This window comes from Neoarius graeffei, chromosome 15, assembly GCF_027579695.1.
Source record: "Neoarius graeffei isolate fNeoGra1 chromosome 15, fNeoGra1.pri, whole genome shotgun sequence".
Classification (NCBI taxonomy): Eukaryota; Metazoa; Chordata; class Actinopteri; order Siluriformes; family Ariidae; genus Neoarius; species Neoarius graeffei.
The window spans coordinates 9,456,435-9,477,305 of record NC_083583.1 but is presented as its reverse complement, the minus strand read 5'-3'; the positions used below and the strand labels follow the sequence as shown (position 1 = coordinate 9,477,305).

Sequence of the window (20,871 nt, the reverse complement as noted above, 5' to 3'; positions counted from 1 at the left end):
GCTTTTATTAGATAAACTTATCCCGTCCGAATAGAACTTTTATTGGATAAATTTATTCCATCCGAATAGAGCTTTTATTAGATAAACTTATCCCGTCCAAATAGAGCTTTTATAGATAAACTTATCCCGTCCAAATAGAGCTTTTATAGATAAACTTATCCCGTCCAAATAGAGCTTTTATAGATAAACTTATCCCATCCGAATAGAGCTTTTATTAGATAAATTTATCCCGTCCGAATAGGGCTTTTATTAGATAAATTTATTCCGTCCGAATAGAGCTTTTATTAGATAAACTTATCCCGTCCAAATAGAGCTTTTTTAGATAAACTTATCCCGTCCGAATAGAGCTTTTATTAGATAAACTTATCCCATCCGAATAGAGCTTTTATTAGATAAATTTATTCCTTCCGAATAGAGCTTTTATTAGATAAACTTATCCCGTCCGAATAGAGCTTTTTTAGATAAACTTATCCCGTCCGAATAGAGCTTTTATTAGATAAACTATCCCGTCCGAATAGAGCTTTTATTAGATAAATGTATCCCGTCCGAATAGGGCTTTTATTAGATAAACTTATCCCGTCCGAATAGAGCTTTTATTAGATAAATTTATCCCGTCCGAATAGGGCTTTTATTAGATAAATTTATTCCGTCCGAATAGAGCTTTTATTAGATAAACTTATCCCGTCCAAATAGAGCTTTTTTAGATAAACTTATCCCGTCCGAATAGAGCTTTTATTCGATAAACTTATCCCGTCCGAATAGAACTTTTATTAGATAAACTTATCCTGTCCGAATAGAACTTTTATTAGATAAATTTATTCCATCCGAATAGAGCTTTTATTAGATAAACTTATCCCGTCCGAATAGAGCTTTTTTTAGATAAACTTATCCCGTCCGAATAGAGCTTTTATTAGATAAACTTATCCCGTCCAAATAGAGCTTTTATTAGATAAACTTATCCCGTCCAAATAGAGCTTTTATTAGATAAACTTATCCCGTCCGAATAGAACTTTTATTGGATAAATTTATTCCATCCGAATAGAGCTTTTATTAGATAAACTTATCCCGTCCAAATAGAGCTTTTATAGATAAACTTATCCCGTCCGAATAGAGCTTTTATTAGATAAATTTATCCCGTCCGAATAGAGCTTTTATTAGATAAACTTATCCCGTCCGAATAGAGCTTTTTTAGATAAACATATCCCGTCCGAATAGAGCTTTTATTAGATAAACTTATCCCGTCCGAATAGAACTTTTATTGGATAAATTTATTCCATCCGAATAGAGCTTTTATAGATAAACTTATCCCGTCCGAATAGAGCTTTTATTAGATAAACTTATCCCGTCCGAATAGAACTTTTATTGGATAAATTTATACCATCCGAATAGAGCTTTTATTAGATAAACTTATCCCGTCCGAATAGAGCTTTTATTAGATAAATTTATTCCATCCGAATAGAGCTTTTATTAGATAAACTTATCCCGTCCAAATAGAGCTTTTTTAGATAAACTTATCCCGTCCGAATAGAGCTTTTATTAGATACATTTATTCCATCCGAATAGAGCTTTTATTAGATCAACTTATTCCATCCGAATAGGGCTTTTATTAGATCAACTTATTCCATCCGAATAGGGCTTTTATTAGAATATAGGCTTTTATTTAGATAAACTTTGAGCTGAAAATTAATTCACCTCTGCCTTGAGCCTGTTGAAAACCAAAGGGCGAGTCCGAGTCAGTCATAAGTGTCGTCTCAAATGTGCTGTGTGTCGTCATTTAAGTAAAAAAGTTCAGTTCTTTCAGTATGCAGCCTACACTCACCACCCACTTTATTAGGAACACCCATACGTCAACCTGCTGTTTTCTGCGGTTCTCTAATCAGCCGATCCCTCGACAGCGGCACGATGCATCAAATCACGCAGATACAAATCAAGAGCTTCAGTTAATGTTCACAATGTTCAAACGTCAGAACGGGAAAAATTGCGATCTCAAAGTGTGGGTTTCTTTCACTGTGGTATGGGCGTTGGTTTGAGCCAGATGAGTATTTTTGGTTTGAGTATCTGAGAAGCTGCTGATCTCCTGGGGTTTTCATACACAACAGTCTCTAGAGTTTACATAGAATGGCGCGGAAAACAAAAAACACTGATTGAGTGAGCGACAGTTCTGTGGGTGGAAACAAATGCATTGTTGATAAGAGAGGGTCAGAGGGAAATGGCCAGATTGGTTTGAGCTGCCAGGAAGGAACTCGTATAATCACTCTTTACAACCGTGGTGGGGCGGCACGGTGGTGTAGTGGTTAGCGCTGTCGCCTCACAGCAAGAAGGTCCTGGGTTCGAGCCCCGAGGCCGGCGAGGGCCTTTCTGTGCGGAGTTTGCATGTTCTCCCCGTGTCCGCGTGGGTTTCCTCCGGGTGCTCCGGTTTCCCCCACAGTCCAAAGACATGCAGGTTAGGTTAACTGGTGACTCTAAATTGACCGTAGGTGTGAATGTGAGTGTGAATGGTTGTCTGTGTCTATGTGTCAGCCCTGTGATGACCTGGCGACTTGTCCAGGGTGTACCCCGCCTTTCGCCCGTAGTCAGCTGGGATAGGCTCCAGCTTGCCTGCGACCCTGTAGAAGGATAAAGCGGCTAGAGATAATGAGTTGAGATGAGACAACCGTGGTGAGCAGAAAAGCATCTCGGCATGCAACAGCAGAAGAACACATTAGGTTCCACTCCTGCAGCCAAGAACAGGAATCTTAGCTGTCCAGTTTCGGTGCCTACACTAGCCTCGGATTCCTCTTCTTGGCTGGCAGGAGTTGAACCCGATGTAGTTTTGTTCTGTTATTTGCCTGTCAGTATCAGGATTCAGTGCGCTGAGATGCTTTTCTGCTCATCACGGTTGTAAAGAGTGCCTGCTTGGGTGCTTATTTGAAGCAAGCTGGTTGTTCTCTTCTGACCTTCTCTTTCATGAACAAGGTGGTTCCACCCACAAAACTGGATGGTTTTCGTTTGTTTGTTTGTTTGTTTGTTTCTCGTGGCAAAAAAAAAAAAATCATGGTTAAAGTTACTGAGGTTATGTTTTTGATGTGAATAATAACTGAAGCTCTTCCATTCTTTGCATTCGTGTTCATTTTGTAGCAGTCATGCTTGTAAAAGTGCCGTTCTTGGTTTTCTCTCTTTCACTTGACCTGCCTTTTTTTTTCTTTTTCTTTTTTTTTTTTTTTAACTTTGCTTCTAAATTGGAAACTGGAAACTGACTTTGTGGGAAAAGTCTCATCTGACGAAATTCCCATTGAATGTTGCAGGCAAATCCGAACAGCTTGTAAGCAAAGAAATAAAATTTCCCTTTCAGAACCGACAGAAAGGATGCAGGCCGATTATGATCTCAAACAAGACGTCAGGTTGGATCCTGAGAATAATTTACAGGTTTGGGTGTAATGCAAAAAATTAATACTTTTCCCAATCCTGCCTGCAGTCGTTATTCTTCCCAGCTGCTCAGCGAGATCAAACAGAGCACGAGTTATGAACCGGAGGAACGGAGGATGAACTCCTCCTTCTATACGACTCAAATTTCTACTTATATGAGCGTGAGGGATTGCAGCGTCCGTCTCCATCCATCCATCCATCCATCCATCCATCCATCCATCCATCCATCCAGCCTTCACTTCATGTTTTTTTTTTTGTTTGTTTCAAATGCTCGGTGCTGGAAGTCTCTCCGTAGGGCCACACACTGAGAAAGTTTGCACTCGGCAGTTTGACTTTGACTCATATTGCTGTAGACAGCTGCTGTGTTTGCCAGATTTATTTTTTGGGGAAAAAGCCCTATGATTTGGGGTTTTCTCTGTGCTACTACTATTGCGCTTGTTAAAATTAATTCGGTTGTGATGTGGTAACATTAACGGATGAATTCAACATGACTGCGTGAGTACACAAGCGCTTCCTTTTAAACACATTAAACCCTTTAAGTGAGCTGAGAGCAGTGCGGTTCATAGCATCACGGTTCTTTTCCCATTTTCTCATCCCGCAGCATGTCAGTGATTTTCGCTCCGTTTTAAGTTGTGGCTTAAAGCTTCCCACAATGAATTTCCATCATAATGTAAAGGCTGTCATTAGAAATGACAGTAACATGTCGTTCTCTGGCATCGCCTCGTGCGTGCTGATGTCACTGTTTGTGTCCACATTCGCAGAAGCTCTTTTCTCTCGGAGCCGGAGACCGACAGCTGATTCAGACGCCCCTGAACAACGACCTGCCTGTTACCAATAAAAGCATCGCGCTCCTCTTCCAGCAGCTAGGTGGGTCTTATTCACTCACAAGTCCGTTATTCTTCATTATTCTCTCTCATCCAGCCATGGATCCCTCAGCGGATTCACCTGAACCAAATCAGATGTTACTTATTGTTTAACGGTTCATTTATCATCCAGGCTTTTATTCACCGAATGCTGAAAAAAATAATAGATTAGCAAGTGAAGATCTCTTGAATAAAGAAAAAGGGATCCAGTATTTAAATAATATTGGCTGGGGTTGAGTGGTATATCAGATATATTCCATTCAGCTAGCATGATCCTGAACGAGTAGCTGAATGGAATATATCTGATAGACCACAAAAAAAAGCCAGCGGCCGCTATTATTATTATTATTATTATTATTATTATTATACTACACACACCAGAGGGGAACCGTCAGAGCCTTCTAGTCCTTCAGAGAAGGCGCAAACATATCAGCATTTCAAATGTTATATTTAATTTCTTTCATTTTTTCATAACTTCATTATAATTATTCTCTTCTAATTCGGCCCCATTTTCTATCACATTTACTTCAGAAATGAAAGGGTTACCATCCTGAAAACATTAAAGGAGAACTGAAGTCATTTTTAAACTTGCTTTATTTCTTAATTAACGTGTTATTCAATTACGGTTTCGGTTTTAGTAACCTTATATCGTGACTCGTATCGGCAACTAATTGCAATTAAATATTATACTTATCGGCCTGTTCGGTTTGTAGCCGTGTTGAATTTAGTTCGTTTGGTCCACGGCAGGCGTCGCTTATCCGCGCCATCTTTACGAGACTTGTGCGAGACTTCGAAACGTGAAGAAGTGTCAGCCAGGTGTCAGTGCCGCCATGTTGAAAACTGTTTTCCAAACGAAATATTGCACAAAAACGAGTTTAAATGACGATTACTGCCTACTTTTTTCAAACTTTCCTGATTGCTATCGAAACAAACGAAACTTCTGGCTTGACTACATCAGCCTTCGAAAGACGGCGCGCGCAGCTTTTGACAGCGTTGGCGGATGTCGGTCACTTTTAATTTCCGCTGTACGTTTTACTTCCGTCCTACGATGTCTCGCACAGGTCTCAACGAATCTCGTTTACGGCCGTTGCTTTGACATATGGACTGATATATTACAGAGCATATTTCAAACATTCATAACTTGCTACAGCAGCGACAAAATAGCGATCAAAAACGCATTCTGATATTTAATAAAATGAGAAATAGAATTTTGATTATAAAAAAAATTTGCCTTCAGTTCTTCTTTGAAATGGAGTTATCCAGTGAGATTGTTTTGTTTGTTGTCTCTAGGCTGAGAAGAGTTTTGAGCTGCTCACTCATTGGTTAGGACGTCATTAATAATAATAATAATAATAATAATAACAATAATACATCTGTTTTGTATAGCGCTTTTCATGGTACTCAAAGACGCTTTACAGGAAGTTCAAACACACACACACATACAGACAACAGATAAATAGTAGACAAAGAAAAAAAAATATATAAGTTAAAAAAAAAAAGTAAAAAAAGTCCACCGAGTAGGGGTCAGGATGTAATTCCCGTGGTGCAGCAGCCACAGTCCCACCAAAAGGCGCACGAAAACAAGTCCCACATCTCCAGCACCGCCGCCGCGACGCCGTCAGCAACATCGCTCAGAACACCACGCCGTGGATCCACAAAGCGAGCAGAGAGGCTCTGCCACGCAGAGTGCTGGTGTGTCCCAAACCGCCTGCACAGCCGCTGCGACGCCACCGAGCAACATCGCTCGGAACATCACGCCAAGCGTTAAAGCGCAGAGCGCTGGACAACCACGATGTAAAATGAGCAACGAGCTCACTGCAGTCCACAGCTGGGAGCACAGGCATCGCCCATGGCGAACCAAGGCCTGGAGGGAACCGACGCCCAAAACTAGGTCTGGAGCTACACCACAACCGGTGGAGAAAACACTCAAACATCAAACTACACAAACAGAAAAAAAAATAGAAAAAGAAATAAAATTAAAAAAAAAGCTCCAGCACGCTCGTAACTGGCCATGGCAGTGTATGTTTATGTAGGAAGTGACAGATGACTGACTAACCAATCAGATTTTGATTTATAGTGGGAGGGACCAAAATTTTATTGTCCTCGGCCTTCTTGAAGGTCAACGTGAGCTTAAAGGTGCCCTTCCACCAAAAACGTTTAATACTGGCTCTTTTTGAAATACCATAGTTCAGTCCGAGTTGCATATGCATGCTGCATGTGAAAATGTAATTCTACTCCCATTCCCTGTATTAGCTTATGAAAGAAAATAGTCGGAAAAACGAGCGGATCTGAAAAAGCCATACGAAGTTACGTCACTTCGAAAATTAGTATTCATGGCCTCGCCCACCTTGGCTTGCGACCGCCCACGGGAAGAAAGCGCGAGGAGAGAGACGTAATTCGCCCCGCGGCGCGGTGCTCCGCATCAGTTTCGTTTCTAACGGCGGCTCCAGCCCGACTTTGCACGCTCGTAACTCGGGCAGGGGAGGTCCCAGCCTCCCAGACTTGGCAGCCAGCGACCCCTGCCCCCTCCAGAAGGAACCAGTGCTGCCAGGGCCCGTCAGCTCCCAGCCAGGGGATGTTATTCCCCCCACACACCCCGAGGCGAGCTCCGCTCCGTGCCTCGTGCCTTGATGAGAGCCGCTGCCGCAGGGAGTATTCAAATAAATGAATGAATGAATGAATGAATGAACGACTCCCTCCCAGTCTCTCTCTCTCGCATGCACACACACAAGCGTTCTGGTTGGGGAGAGCGCTCCCTTCCTCTGCTCTCCCTCTCCTCTTATAGGGCACGGTCACTGCGGAAGACGCACAAACACACGTTAATTCCCATCAGGTGCAGTGATTCTGCCACTTACCTTCCCTGACTCCGCCCTCCATTCACAGACTGACGTTCGGCCACGCCCCCGCTGCCACATCTACATTGTTATTGGTCAAAACACCGATGTCGAGACCATAATAGCCAACCGAAACAGTTTTTACAAAGACACCCACATCCGTTTGTTCTGACCCACTGGAGGGAGCGTCACAGTGCTGTTAGCCAATCAGAGGTAACACGTTTACTGATTGCTGTTAGCCAATCAGAGGTAACACATTTACATGTCACGAATATCAGTGAGTAAGAGCTGAAATCCTGTCGTTCTCCCGCCACCCACTCCTCCACCAAACTAGAACAGCCTGAAACAGGAGAACCACAGCATTTTTTTTTACCAAAACCGTCTCACAGGGCATTCATTCATACTAGAGACCACCGCATAATTAATGAAAAAACAATGCAAGGGGACCTTTAAGCTCAAGTCAGCGCAGCAGTGAAGTCACCCTCCAGCCGGTGTAGCGTTCATCAGTAGTGTTAGTGAATGCTAATAAAGCGGTCAAGCCAGTGCTATCTATCGAGAGCAAGTAGCACAGGCTAACGACCGAGAAACTAAGATTTCTGTCTCCAGACTCTTCTTCCACTCTGCACGCTCGCTACAGTATTTTTCACTCAGACTTAAGTATTCATTTCCCTGTGTAACTAAGTTACTTTTAAAATCAATATCGACAGCTACACACAATGGAGCAGCCTGCCGCTAATCCCTTGCAAAATCCTTTACCTTGTGGCTTTTTTGGTGTCTGGCTAAGTTTTGGCTGAGCTCAAGTCCCAGCTCTAATAGCAACGGTTCACCACTGCTTGTAAATATGCGTGAAGAATATCTAACGAAGTTTTGGTCGCCTTTCGAGTGTTCAACACGTCTTTCTCTTTCCCGGCGAACAAAGAAATGCTTGTGTGCATGCGCAGCAGAAAAGTTTTTCTCATTGGATATCCGCATCAGCGCTGACGTGTCACGTCATGTTGTCTTGACAACCATGCAATATCGTAAACTATATTCAACGCTCATTCTCCATTGGGTAGAGTGACGTAATACACGTAGGATAAGCGATATGCTAACAATATTGCATGCTATCGAACCAAATGAAGGAAACCCACTAGAGGGGAATAGAAGACATTTTTATTCCATGGAAAAAGTGTCCTGTATGTATAATAATTCCTGATATTTCACTTCGATGATGTCACTCCCAGTGTTTTCCTGCTGACGAGACGTGCGTTGTCAAAATGGCAAACCGGTTCAAAATTAAAATTCTTTTCATTGACTTGCACGTTTTTTATGGATGTGTCCATATAATACAGTAGACCCCCGCCTATTCGCGGTTCAGTATTCGCGAATTCACATATTCGCGGGATTTTATATAGAACATATCTCCTATACATTCGCGGAAATCTCAGCGATTCGCGGTCATTTGCGGCGAACATATCGAACGTTTACGCACTGCTACATTCTCAGAGCCGAATGCTCGCTCGCTATTGGCTGAAGTTTGAATGGCGGGCTGCTGCTCATTGGCTGATACGAATGAGCGCATTGTACAGTACAGTCTCGCGGTTCCCGTAGTTCAGACTTGTTCACGTGTTGTGCGTTCTTGGTATTTTTGAATAATTTTTACACCCTACAATGGCTCCTAAACGCTCTGCATCTTCTAAGGCTCCTGCCAAGGAACCTAAGTGCCAGAAGAAGGTAATGACGCTGCAGGAGAAGGTAGGACTTCTCGATATGCTAAAGGAAGGGAAGACTTTTGCGGCAGTGGCTCGTCACTACGGGGGGGGGGTTTACAAGTATTCACGATTTTGGCTTATTCACGGCCATGTTCGGTCCCTAACCCCCGCGAATACGGAGGGCTTACTGTATAAAGAACATTACACAGTGGTGCGATGATGGATATGAAGTTTATCTACTCGTGTTGAAAAATATGTTCACCACTCAGAGATAAACTTCATATCTTTGCGCAACCGTGTAATATCCTCTGAAATGATTCCAGAACATATTCCTAGATATATTTACTAATTTCTATCTCAGTCTTTTTCTGTTCTACTACTTCGAGAAATAGATGCTTGAAATAAGCAAAATGGTCTGCCAATAGAATCCGACAATTTCACTTAGTAATGAATAAAAATGTCTAAAAATAGGCTTAATAATCTTATAAACTAATACAGTAATATTAGTTGGATTTGACACTATTAAAGGTATTTTTACTTGCCAAGATATTTTTTTAATAGAATAAGTCTAAATTTACACCTCATGTGGTTAGAGATTAATGTGGTGTAAATAAAGAGAGGAAAAAAAACACTAGAGGGTGAACAGTTTTCGGAAATGAGCAATGACACGGTGGTATAATGAAATGGAATCGGTTTCCTGTAACAGCACTTCCTCTCGTGTTTTTTTTTTCCTCTCATACTACAGCGATTTGACAATTTTTATGCTTTTATCGTTCTTTTCAACATCCAAAGAACAAGTTAGTTCCTGTAATCACTTTACATCACGCAAAGCATAATCTTCTATGTGCTGAAGATGCCAGAAAATCTTAAAGCTCCAGGTTTATTTCTGACTGTTAGAAAGTGCTGACACTAGAGACTCCTTCCATAAATGTTAAATACAGAAAACTTCACCATATCAGCAATGAAATGTTCTTTTAGGAGTGTGTTCACCATATGAAGTTCTTTAACACCGAAACTGTAACCTATTACACCAAGCTGCTGTTTGGAAAATTAATCAACATCATCCGACTAGTCAGAATCAAGATTTTTTGCAGCCATGTGATTGGATGAACCTCTCTGCACTCATTATGTATTCATGAGTTTCCTCAGTTCATCAGAATATAGCAGCTTTGTACAGACCTGGAAAAGCACCTCACTGGACCTGAATAGTAGTTCACTGGAATCATTTGAATTGACTAGCAGTTCATTTGGACTTCACTTTCAACTCACTCGACTTGACTCGCAGTTCATTGGCCTTGTCTAGAAGCTCGTTAGACTTGACTAGCAGTTCGTTTGGACTTCAATTTCAGCTCATTCGACTTGACTAGCAGTTCATTGTACTTGACTAGCAGTTTGTTTGGACTTGACTAGCAGTTTGTTTGGACTTGACTAGCAGTTCGTTTGGACTTGAATAGCAGTTCATTGTACTTGACTAGCAGTTCGTTTGGACTTCACTTTCAAATCACTCGACTTCACTTTCAACTCACTGGACTTGACTAGCAATTCATTGGCCTTGTCTAGCAGCTCGTTTGGACTTCACTTTCAGCTCACTGTTCTTGACTAGCAGTTCATTGGCCTTGTCTAGCAGCTCGTTAGACTTGACTAGCAGTTCATTTGGACTTCACTTTCAACTCACTGGACTTGACTCGCAGTTCATTGGCCTTGTCTAGCAGCTCATTAGACTTGACTAGCAGTTCGTTTGGACTTCACTTTCAGCTCACTGGACTTGACTAGCAGTTCATTTGGACTTCACTTTCAACTCACTCGACTTGACTAGCAGTTTATTGTACTTGACTAGCAGTTCATTGTACTTGACTAGCAGTTTGTTTGGACTTGACTAGCAGTTCGTTTGGACTTGAATAGCAGTTCATTGTACTTGACTAGCAGTTCGTTTGGACTTCACTTTCAACTCACTCGACTTGACTAGCAATTCATTGGCCTTGTCTAGCAGCTCGTTTGGACTTCACTTTCAGCTCACTGTTCTTGACTCGCAGTTCATTGGCCTTGTCTAGCAGCTCGTTAGACTTGACTAGCAGTTCATTTGGACTTCACTTTCAACTCACTGGACTTGACTCGCAGTTCATTGGCCTTGTCTAGCAGCTCATTAGACTTGACTAGCAGTTCGTTTGGACTTCACTTTCAGCTCACTGGACTTGACTAGCAGTTCATTTGGACTTCACTTTCAACTCACTCGACTTGACTAGCAGTTTATTGTACTTGACTAGCAGTTCATTGTACTTGACTAGCAGTTTGTTTGGACTTGACTAGCAGTTCGTTTGGACTTGAATAGCAGTTCATTGTACTTGACTAGCAGTTCGTTTGGACTTCACTTTCAACTCACTCGACTTGACTAGCAATTCATTGGCCTTGTCTAGCAGCTCGTTTGGACTTCACTTTCAGCTCACTGTTCTTGTCTAGCAGCTCGTTAGACTTGACTATCAGTTCATTTGGACTTCACTTTCAGCTCACTGGACTTGACTAGCAGTTCATTTGGACTTGACTAGCAGTTCATTTGGACTTCACTTTCAACTCACTCGACTTGACTAGCAGTTCATTGTACTTGACTAGCAGTTCATTGTACTTGACTAGCAGTTTGTTTGGACTTGACTAGCAGTTCGTTTGGACTTCACTTTCAACTCACTCGACTTGACTAGCAGTTCGTTTGGACTTGACTTTCAACTCGCTGGACTTCACTTTCAGCTCACTGGACTTGACTAGCAGTTCATTGGCCTTGTCTAGCAGCTCGTTTGGACTTCACTTTCAGCTCACTGTTCTTGACTAGCAGTTCATTGTACTTGACTAGCAGTTCATTTGGACTTCACTTTCAACTCACTGGACTTGACTAGCAGTTCATTTGGACTTGACTAGCAGTTCATTTGGACTTCACTTTCAACTCACTCGACTTGACTCTCAGTTCATTGGCCTTGTCTAGCAGCTTGTTAGACTTGCCTAGCAGTTCGTTTGGACTTCACTTTCAGCTCACTGGACTTGACTAGCAGTTCATTTGGACTTCACTTTCAACTCACTCGACTTGACTAGCAGTTCATTGTACTTGACTAGCAGTTCGTTTGGACTTGACTAGCAGTTCATTTGGACTTGACTAGCAGTTCGTTTGGACTTCACTTTCAACTCACTCGACTTCACTTTCAACTCACTCGACTTGACTAGCAGTTCATTGGCCTTGTCTAGCAGCTCGTTTGGACTTCACTTTCAGCTCATTGTACTTGACCAGCAGTTCATTGGCCTTTGCTATTGTTATTGTTTATTCGCATATATAAAGACATTAAATTGTATAATAATAACAATTAAAAAAAAACATGCAGGGGAGGCCAGAAACCCATTATGGCTTTTCATGGGCCTCCCCCAAAACTTAAAAATATGAGAATACTAGTGTTGTAGTTAAAGTATACATACATAAGCAAACAAAATTAACTAATGAAAAAAACAAATCAAATTTATATAATAAAATATCTATATACATCTATTACACACATGAAAAACAAGTAAGAGTCTTGAAATCCATGAAATGAAATTCAAAATTAAACTAAAGTTATTCAACATAAAAGGAAAAGCAGATAACTAAAACAGGAAAACAGACAAATCAGGTGGAAGTAGTGCTTGGGTGTTCTATAAAATCCATCTTTCGACTTTTTTTGAACCTGGGTAATAACAGACAAGTTTGCTGTAGTTAGCTTAAATTGTTCCATATGGTGGGGCCTCTAAACATTATTGTAAATTGTTTTTGACTAGATTTTGTCATAATTGGTCTTAAAAGATTCTGCTGTCTTGTACTGTGGTGGTGGATATCTGAGTTGAAATTGAAAAAACCTTTGTATTGATCAGGTAAACGAGCTATTATGGACAATTTTATGAACAAATAAAGCAATTTGTAGTTTGTTGATGTCATACACAGTCATAAGTTTTAAATCACGAAACAGAGCCGCTGAGTGTGCTGTAAAAGAGGCATTGGCTGCGATTCTAACAAAGCGCTTTTGTAGTTGATAGAGTGGTTTGATGGACGTTGTGTAAGTCTTAGCCCAGATAATATTGCAATATATTAAATAAGGATATATCAAACTGTAGTAAAGGGTCATAAATATGTTTTGTGAGAGCAAGGTTTTGACTTTTATGATACCTATGTTCTTGGAAATTTTTTTGCTAATAAAATCAATATGATTCTTCCATGTAAGTTTTTCGTCTATCAATATACCTAAAAAAAGCGAGTGTGACTTACCTGATTGATAGGTTTGTCATTTATATAGACTCTCGCTTCTTCTTTATCATATTTCTTGTTCCTGCCTGCAAAAATAATAATTTTTTTTATGTTAAGGGACAATTTATTCGCCTTGAATCACTGATTTACCTTGTACAATTCTTTATTTATAGATATCACTAAGGTGTCAACATTTTTGTGGGACATAAATAAGTTTATATCGTCTGCAAATAACAAAGTAAATAATTTATTTGATACCGATGCCAAGTCATTGACATAAATCAGAAACAAAAGGAGACCGAGAATGGATCCTTGGGGTACACCACATGTTATGACATTTTGGGAAGAATTGTTATTTCGATTAGAGACGAACTGTTTTCTGTCAGTCAAATAGTCTTTTAGCCAATGTAGGGTGGAACCATTAAATCCATAGGTGATAAGTTTGTCATGTAGTATGTTGTGATCTACTGTATCGAAAGCTTTGGAAAGGTCAAGAAATATTCCTATAGTGTATTCGTTATTTTCTAAAGATGTAGTGATTTTATCAACAAGTTGTAAAAGTGCCATGTATGTCGAATATTTTTTTCGAAATCCATATTGATGTGTATATAAGATATTATTAATTTCTAGGTGATTTATGATCCGTTTATAAACTACTTTTCCCAGGATTTTTGAGAAGTCTGGTAAGATAGATATTGGGCGATAATTGGTGAATACGCAGGGATCTCCAGCTTTGTGTAGTGGTATAACTTTGGCTATCTTTAGGTCTGTTGGCACTATTCCACTTGACTAGCAGTTCATTTGGACTTCACTTTCAACTCCTTGGACTTCACTTTCAGCTCACTGGACTTGACTAGCAGTTCATTGGCCTTGTCTAGCAGCTCGTTAGATTTGACTAGCAGTTCATTTTACTTCACTTTCAGCTCATTGGACTTCACTTTCAGCTCACTGGACTTGACTAGCAGTTCATTGTACTTGACTAGCAGTTTGTTTGGACTTCACTTTCAACTCACTGGACTTGACTAGCAGTTCATTGGCCTTGTCTAGCAGCTCGTAAGATTTGACTAGCAGTTCATTTGGACTTGACTAGCAGTTCATTGGCCTTCTCTAGCAGCTCGTTAGATTTGACTAGCAGTTCATTTGGACTTCACTTTCAGCTCATTGGCCTTGACTAGCAGTTCATTTGGACTTGACTAGCAGTTCATTGGCCTTCTCTAGCAGCTCGTTAGATTTGACTAACAGTTCATTTGGACTTCACTTTCAGCTCATTGGACTTGACTAGCAGTTCATTGGCCTTGTCTAGCAGCTCGTTGGACTTGACTAACTGTTCATTGGACTTGAGTACCAGCTCGTTGGACTTCACTTTCAGCTCATTAGACTTTAAAAATTCATTGAACTTGCCTAGCAGCTCATTGGTCTTGATTAACAGTTCAAGATTCAAGAGAGCTTTGTCAGTGCATCCATATACAAGTATACAATGCAGTGAAAAATACCATTTCCCTCAGGCTCCCCGTGGTGCGTTTATAGAGAAATGGATTAAACAACAAGGTATATGAATACCTCTCTCAATAGCTATGTAAACATATAGATATCTCAGTGCAATAAAGAAAATAAATGACAAGACGACAACGTGTGCAAAGTGGCAAATGTTCATTTTAGTGCAAAAATACAAGGGTTTTCAAAGTTTTACCAGGATATTACACACAAAACAAGACTGGTGCAAAGTGAGCATTGTGCATGTATGCGCGAATGGGTAGTTTAGTGCAAATGGATGAGAAACTGTAGTTTCAGTTTGGACTACTTTCAGCTCTTCGGGGGTAACAGTGAGTTGAGAAATCCGACTACCTGGGGAAGAAGCCGTTACGGAGTCTGGTAGCAACCTTCTGCCAGACAGCAGGAGGGAGAACAGTCCATGTGATGAGTGGGAGAGGAACCCCGACGACCCTCTCTCTGCCGTCCTCACTATCCGCTGCACAGACTTGTGTTCAGCGATGTTGCGTTCTCAAACCCGACAGTGATGTAACAGCAGAGAACGCTCTCATTGGTCCCTCGGTAGAAAGATGGACGCCTTTGGACTTGACTAGCAGCTTATTGGATTTGGCAGTTCATTTGATTTGTAGAACAGTTTGCTGGACTTGATGAGTAGCTCGTTGGGCATGATTAGGATTTAAAAATAAGAAAAAAAAACTTTGAGTGAGCATTTACAGAAATAAGATTGGTATGAGGTGGTGGTTGTTAGCTGTTTGAATCAATTACTTTTTTTTTTTTTAAAAAGGAAGGTGTGGTTCCATTCCCTTCTGTTCTGTAGCAATGAAACTAAAATTCCGCCATGTTGTCAAATTTGGAACCACAGTTGGCACAGTAGAGACGAGAGGTGAAGTCAGGTACACCTATGCATTTGGTAGGCCCGCCCCCTTCTTTTGGTTTGCCTTCTGTATGGGTTCTATATTGTACACAGCCTTAACTTGGTGATTTAGGAGAGACTGTTACGGATCTTGGCGTCCTCCCAATGATATTGTGCAACAGTCCTATAAGTGCACGGTTTTACAACGTCTACTCTGACATGCGGTTGTGCAACGTTTCCAAGTACATTTTGTTATACACGAGGAAAATCAAAGGAAACATCAAACAGATCCAAGGAGTCTCGATCATTCTTGCAGCTTGTGAAATGAAAGAGCTTGAAGTGCAACATTGGGTGAAAACAATAGGTAGTGACTTCCTGTGGAATGCTCTAATAGTTAGCATGCACGCATAGATTTGGAGACGTTCATAAACGTTTGTCAGCGACGCACTTATCTGGACGTTATTAAAAAGTCGAGAGTTTATATGACGGACAAATTATCCGCACCTCGACGCTCTCCTGAGCCTGGCTTACGTCAACGTCAAGTGCACGTGTTTTACATTCACCGAACTTGAGACCACCGCTGTGATTAGCTTCGTTTGTGTAACGTCTAAATGCGAATTCCAGAACATTCGATGAGCATTTCATATTTTGTTGGACGTTTAGTGAGTCGACGTGCGCCGCTAAAGCCAGATGTGGTTGTCCTGAAATGCAGCGAGGCTTCGTATTTTCTCTTACGTAAAGCCTCATAGGTGAACCAGGTTGAAATCAACAGCAATCACAAAAAACATGCAATTGCAAAATGAAACTGCTCACTTGAACTTGAAAAACCTTTAGGAACACTTGAATACATGATTCGCTGGAAGCGATGACTTGGTCGCTGTGCGTTTTGGCGCAGCTCTTGACTTGAGCTGTTGAGCTCTGTGATATGAACATTCTGTTAAATCCTGCAGAGATTTTTTTCCAGGTTTGCGAGATAAATGATGCGCTCTCAAAGCAAACAATTTACGGAAATCCACTGATCATCAGGAGCAAAGTGCTGCTTGTTCTCCTGCTTCTGTCCTATCTGACACACACCAATGTGAGAATAGCTCAGTCTCCAGAGACCACTGTTTCACTTAATTGTTTGTGAAAAGCCTGAGTTAAGCTCGATTTTTGTGGCTGCCTGGTTGTAAATTGAGTGGCGAAACAAACAACAGGGACTGGAAGCTTGTCAAGTTAGTCATTTACCCCCCCCCCCCCCCCCCCCCCCAACCACACGGTTCTAGACCGAGTGTGCTCAAACAGCCCAGAGTCGGTGCAAAAATCCTTCAAGGAGCTGCTGAACTACTCCACCCCAGAGTTCATTTATGGCCCTTTTCCACTACCCTTTTTCAGCTCACTTCAGCCCGACACTGCTCGCGTTTCGACTACCTCAGAGCAGCACGACTCAGCTCGCTTCAGCCCTACTCAGCACCCAAAACTCACACGGTTTTGGAGTAGGGCTGAAGCGAGCCGAAGCGAGCCGAGTGGAGCTAGGGGCGTGAGCAGACACTCCCCTGTGCACTGATTGGTGAGGAGGAGTGTCCTCACATGCCCACACACGCCCCGCGAGCACGCTGGGATCTGTAAACACTGTAAACCCGGAAAAATTACGAATTACGAGAATTTCTGAAGCCTTATGCGCCTCGCCTCATCTATACGCTCTTGCCAGTATCTGTTGGTGTTGTCGGTGACAACAAGCCACAACACCAAGACCAGCAACACTAACGACTCCATGTCCTCCATGTTTATTGTTTACTATCCGGGTCGTGAGACTACCGCTTAAAAGCTCACTGATGTCACTGTTTGCGCCGCCTAACGACATCACGTGACGTCCACCCACTTTCGCTAACTCCACCCAATGTGTCCACCCACTTCCAGCCAGCACGGTTCAGCACGGTTGTAGTCGAAATGCAACTCCAACAGCCCCGCTCAGCTCGACTCAGCCCAACTCAGCACGGCACGGCTCAGCCCAACTCAGCCGCGTTGGTAGTGGAAAAGCGGCATTAGACTCTCGAGTTTTATTACATGTTTACCACAGACACTTAATTAACAGTTACCGTATTTTCTGGACTATAAGCCGCTACTTTTTTCCTAGGTTTTGAACCATGCGGCTTATACAAAGGTGCGGCTATTCTGTGGATTTTTCTTCCACCGCTAGGGGCGCTCTAACCGGAAGTAGAATCAAAAATAAGATGGACGAAAAATCAATGCAAAGAAGAATTAGCAGATCTTTAGCAGATAGAACACGCACGACAAATTACTAACTGGTAATTATTTTCAAATCCAGCGAAGATGATTAAAGTGACTTGTGGTTTCAAACACAGGAGAAATGAAGGTAAATAAATACCGGTTATTTTCTCTTGGTTCTGTTCCGTTTTAATCAGCAAAGTTGCTGCCGTGTTAAAAGGCACTGTTCGGAAAGAATCTGTTCAGGTACATACATGTACATTTACAGTACAAAATCGTTCTGTACATGCAGTAAATATCTAATTTTTCAACATGGATATCTGCGGCTTATAGCCCGGTGCGGCTTGTATATCTTTTTTTTTTTTTTTTTTTAAATAGAGCGGATGCGGCTTATATACAGGTGCGCTCTATAGTCCAGAAAATACGGTATTTGCTGAAGGTGAAGTGAATAATATTCGAGGTTGTTATTCACCGATATTCACGGAGCCTGAGACGGATAATTGTTTTAGTATAAATACCCTGGTGATTTTTTTTTTTTTAAATCGTATATTTTTAAATAAAAAAAAAAAAATTTCAGCATGCAAATGTACTTTGTTTTGAAACAGATAAAATAAATCACAGTTTTTGAAAAGTTTTAGATCAAACTTTGTAGCATATTTAGTGCTTTTAGGAACAGCGTTTTCTCTCATCGTTTGTAATTCTTCCTCACTTACGGTGACAGTTGCCCCTTTTCCACCAAAGCAGTTCCAGGGCTGGTTCGGGGCCAGTGCTTAGTTTGGAACCGGGTTTTCTGTTTCCACTGACAAAGAACTGGCTCTGGGGCCAGAAAAACCGGTTCCAGGCTAGCACCAACTCTCTGCTGGGCCAGAGGAAAGAACCGCTTACGTCAGCGGGGGGGCGGAGTTGTTAAGACCAACAACAATAACAAGACCGCGAAAGATCGCCATTTTTAAGCGACGAGAAGCAGCAGCTGTACAAACGCAAAGTCATCCATTATTATTATTATTATTATTGTTGTTGCTGCTACTTCTTCTGTGTTGCTTTTGCTTCGATATTCGCGCCAAGGTTTATGCAAACGTAGCGACGTAACTGACGTATACAGCGACGTAATGACGTATACAACGACGTAACTGATGTATAGACCCCTTTCACTGACGTCACCCGAAACCGGAAGTAAACAGACCCTGCGCCATTTTGGAAGACCAACAAACTCGTGATTAGGGCAGCAGTATGTGAACCCACGAGAATAAAGTGGAGTGGCAAACGACTTAAACAAATCTGAGCTGTTTTATTTATGATTTATTGGCCCAACAGTAGACTTGAAAGAAACCTGTGTGAGACTTGGCAAAAAACTGTGGATATAATGGATAAGTCTGTGCATGATCTGCGGACACTTTGAGGTAAGCAAACGCAAGAAATTCAGATTTAAAACATGCTAAATTGGCCCCAAGTTGATAACTGTATGAGGAGCAAGCCTCCCAGACTTCTACAATTTAATAATGATAATAATTTAGGATGGTTTGGGGCTTGCTCGCTGCTGCCAGGTTGGTTGTTGAGTAGCCTGACTGTTTTTTTTTTTTTTTCCTTGCGTGTGGTATCATTGTTGACGCGAGGTTGTTTTTTGAACATGCCAATGTGGACATGATTTCCCCTGATGAGTTATGACTTCAGACGCGATGCGTGTGTGGAGGTGTGGAGTCCGCGTGATATGTGCGTAAGATAGGCTTCTCATGTGTTTGGAGATCCGCGCTCCGAGACAAGCGCAAGCGCCCCCCCCTCAAGGGGATAAAAGGGACCCCCCGAAAATATCGGCATAGTTCGAACACTGAGTGTAGGCACTGGGTGTAAACAACAAATAGTTTACAGTGTCTGGGTAGCAAACAGATGGCAGAATTGGTGTCCGGTCCTCCTTATGTTTCCATTCTCCCTTGCCGCGAGTCTTGTCATATGGGTCAAACCCATCAATCACAGCCAGTTTCTCCACATACCGTGCCCTTTCTGCAGCTGGTAATGTACTCACATAACCAGAATTATCAGCCATCGTGTCACTTTACTCTCGCTCGTACTTTGTTTTATATTGTGAGTGCATGTACTTAGTCTTCCAATATGGCGCCTAACAAAATCTCGCGGCGCGGTGACGTCATGTGAAAGGGGTCTATACAGTGACGTAATGACGTGTCTTCCCTTAGCACCGCGAGCTATGGAAAAGCAAACTGGTTCTCAGCTGGCTCGCAAGTTGAACGAGTTGTGCACCAGCACCAGCACTGGCCCCGAACCAGCCCTGGAACTGATTTGGTGGAAAAGGGGGAAAAGCGATCATTTTGCCGAGTCGCTCGAGGTGATTATCGAGAAATAGTCCAAACCAATCAGCACGCTCGATTTCCAATAATCACCTCCATATTTATGCGCAACTTTGTTAGCTAGTCCAGCCGGCCGACAGGTGATGAGTTTATGGCATCATGTGTCATCCATCCGGCGTCGTCGTCTACATTTCATGAAAAATCGCTTCCTCTTGTTCAATTCTTCACCGATTTTTTTTTTTTTTTTTTTAATTCTTTTTGGCAGGAAGGTCGGTCTGCCTGCCTGGGGTGCACGTAGCTTCTACCCAAATTTGCATCATTGCAATTAATAATGAAGATATGGAGGAATTAATCAGTCCCTAACGAGCAGTTTCCACACACATCGCTGCTTCTCCTTCAGTTCTTCACCGATTTTTTTATTCTTTCTGACAGGAAGGTAGGGGTACCTAGGGTGCATAGAACTTCTATGCAGATTTGCTTAATTACAATTATTAATGAAGTTATGGACGAATTAAGCCTTAACGCTTTGCAGTTCAACAAAAATCGCTGCTTCTCGGTCAATTCCTCGCTGTTTTGGATTCTTTCTGGCAAATAGGCCGGTATTCCTAGGGTGGATATCGCTTCTATATATAGCTTGTATATATCTTGCAACGTTTATTGCGCCAGGTGGCCCAGTTTAGATTGTTCCTTCTGGACTAGATGGGGCCGGAGTGAGCTACGCAGTCATTGACTGACTGTCTCACCACCTGACAAATCCGAATCGAGAATTCAACAGCACCATGTTGAAGATGACGTATTATTAAAAAAATAATAATAAAGTTAATGAATTGTCATAGACGTCCTTTCAGTGTGTTCTCCTACTGAAACGTGTATTTCTTTTGGAGTGAGTGGGTTGGTGGGTGGGTGGGTGGGTGGGTTGGTTGGTTGGTTGGTGGGTGGGTGGGTTGGTTGGTTGGTTGGTTTGTGGCCTGACG

The 20,871-nt window shown here is 41.8% G+C and overlaps 1 protein-coding gene across 2 annotated transcripts in view; it reads left to right on the top strand.

The window, feature by feature from the left end:
* The window catches only part of sbf2 (SET binding factor 2), a 368,376-nt gene that overhangs the window by 140,535 nt on the left and 206,970 nt on the right, over positions 1-20,871 (top strand). For both annotated transcript variants that reach the window (XM_060940828.1, XM_060940827.1), the window contains exon 6: positions 4,167-4,272. In XM_060940828.1, coding sequence (XP_060796811.1) covers positions 4,167-4,272 — 106 coding nt within the window. The remainder of the gene's footprint in view (positions 1-4,166; positions 4,273-20,871) is intronic.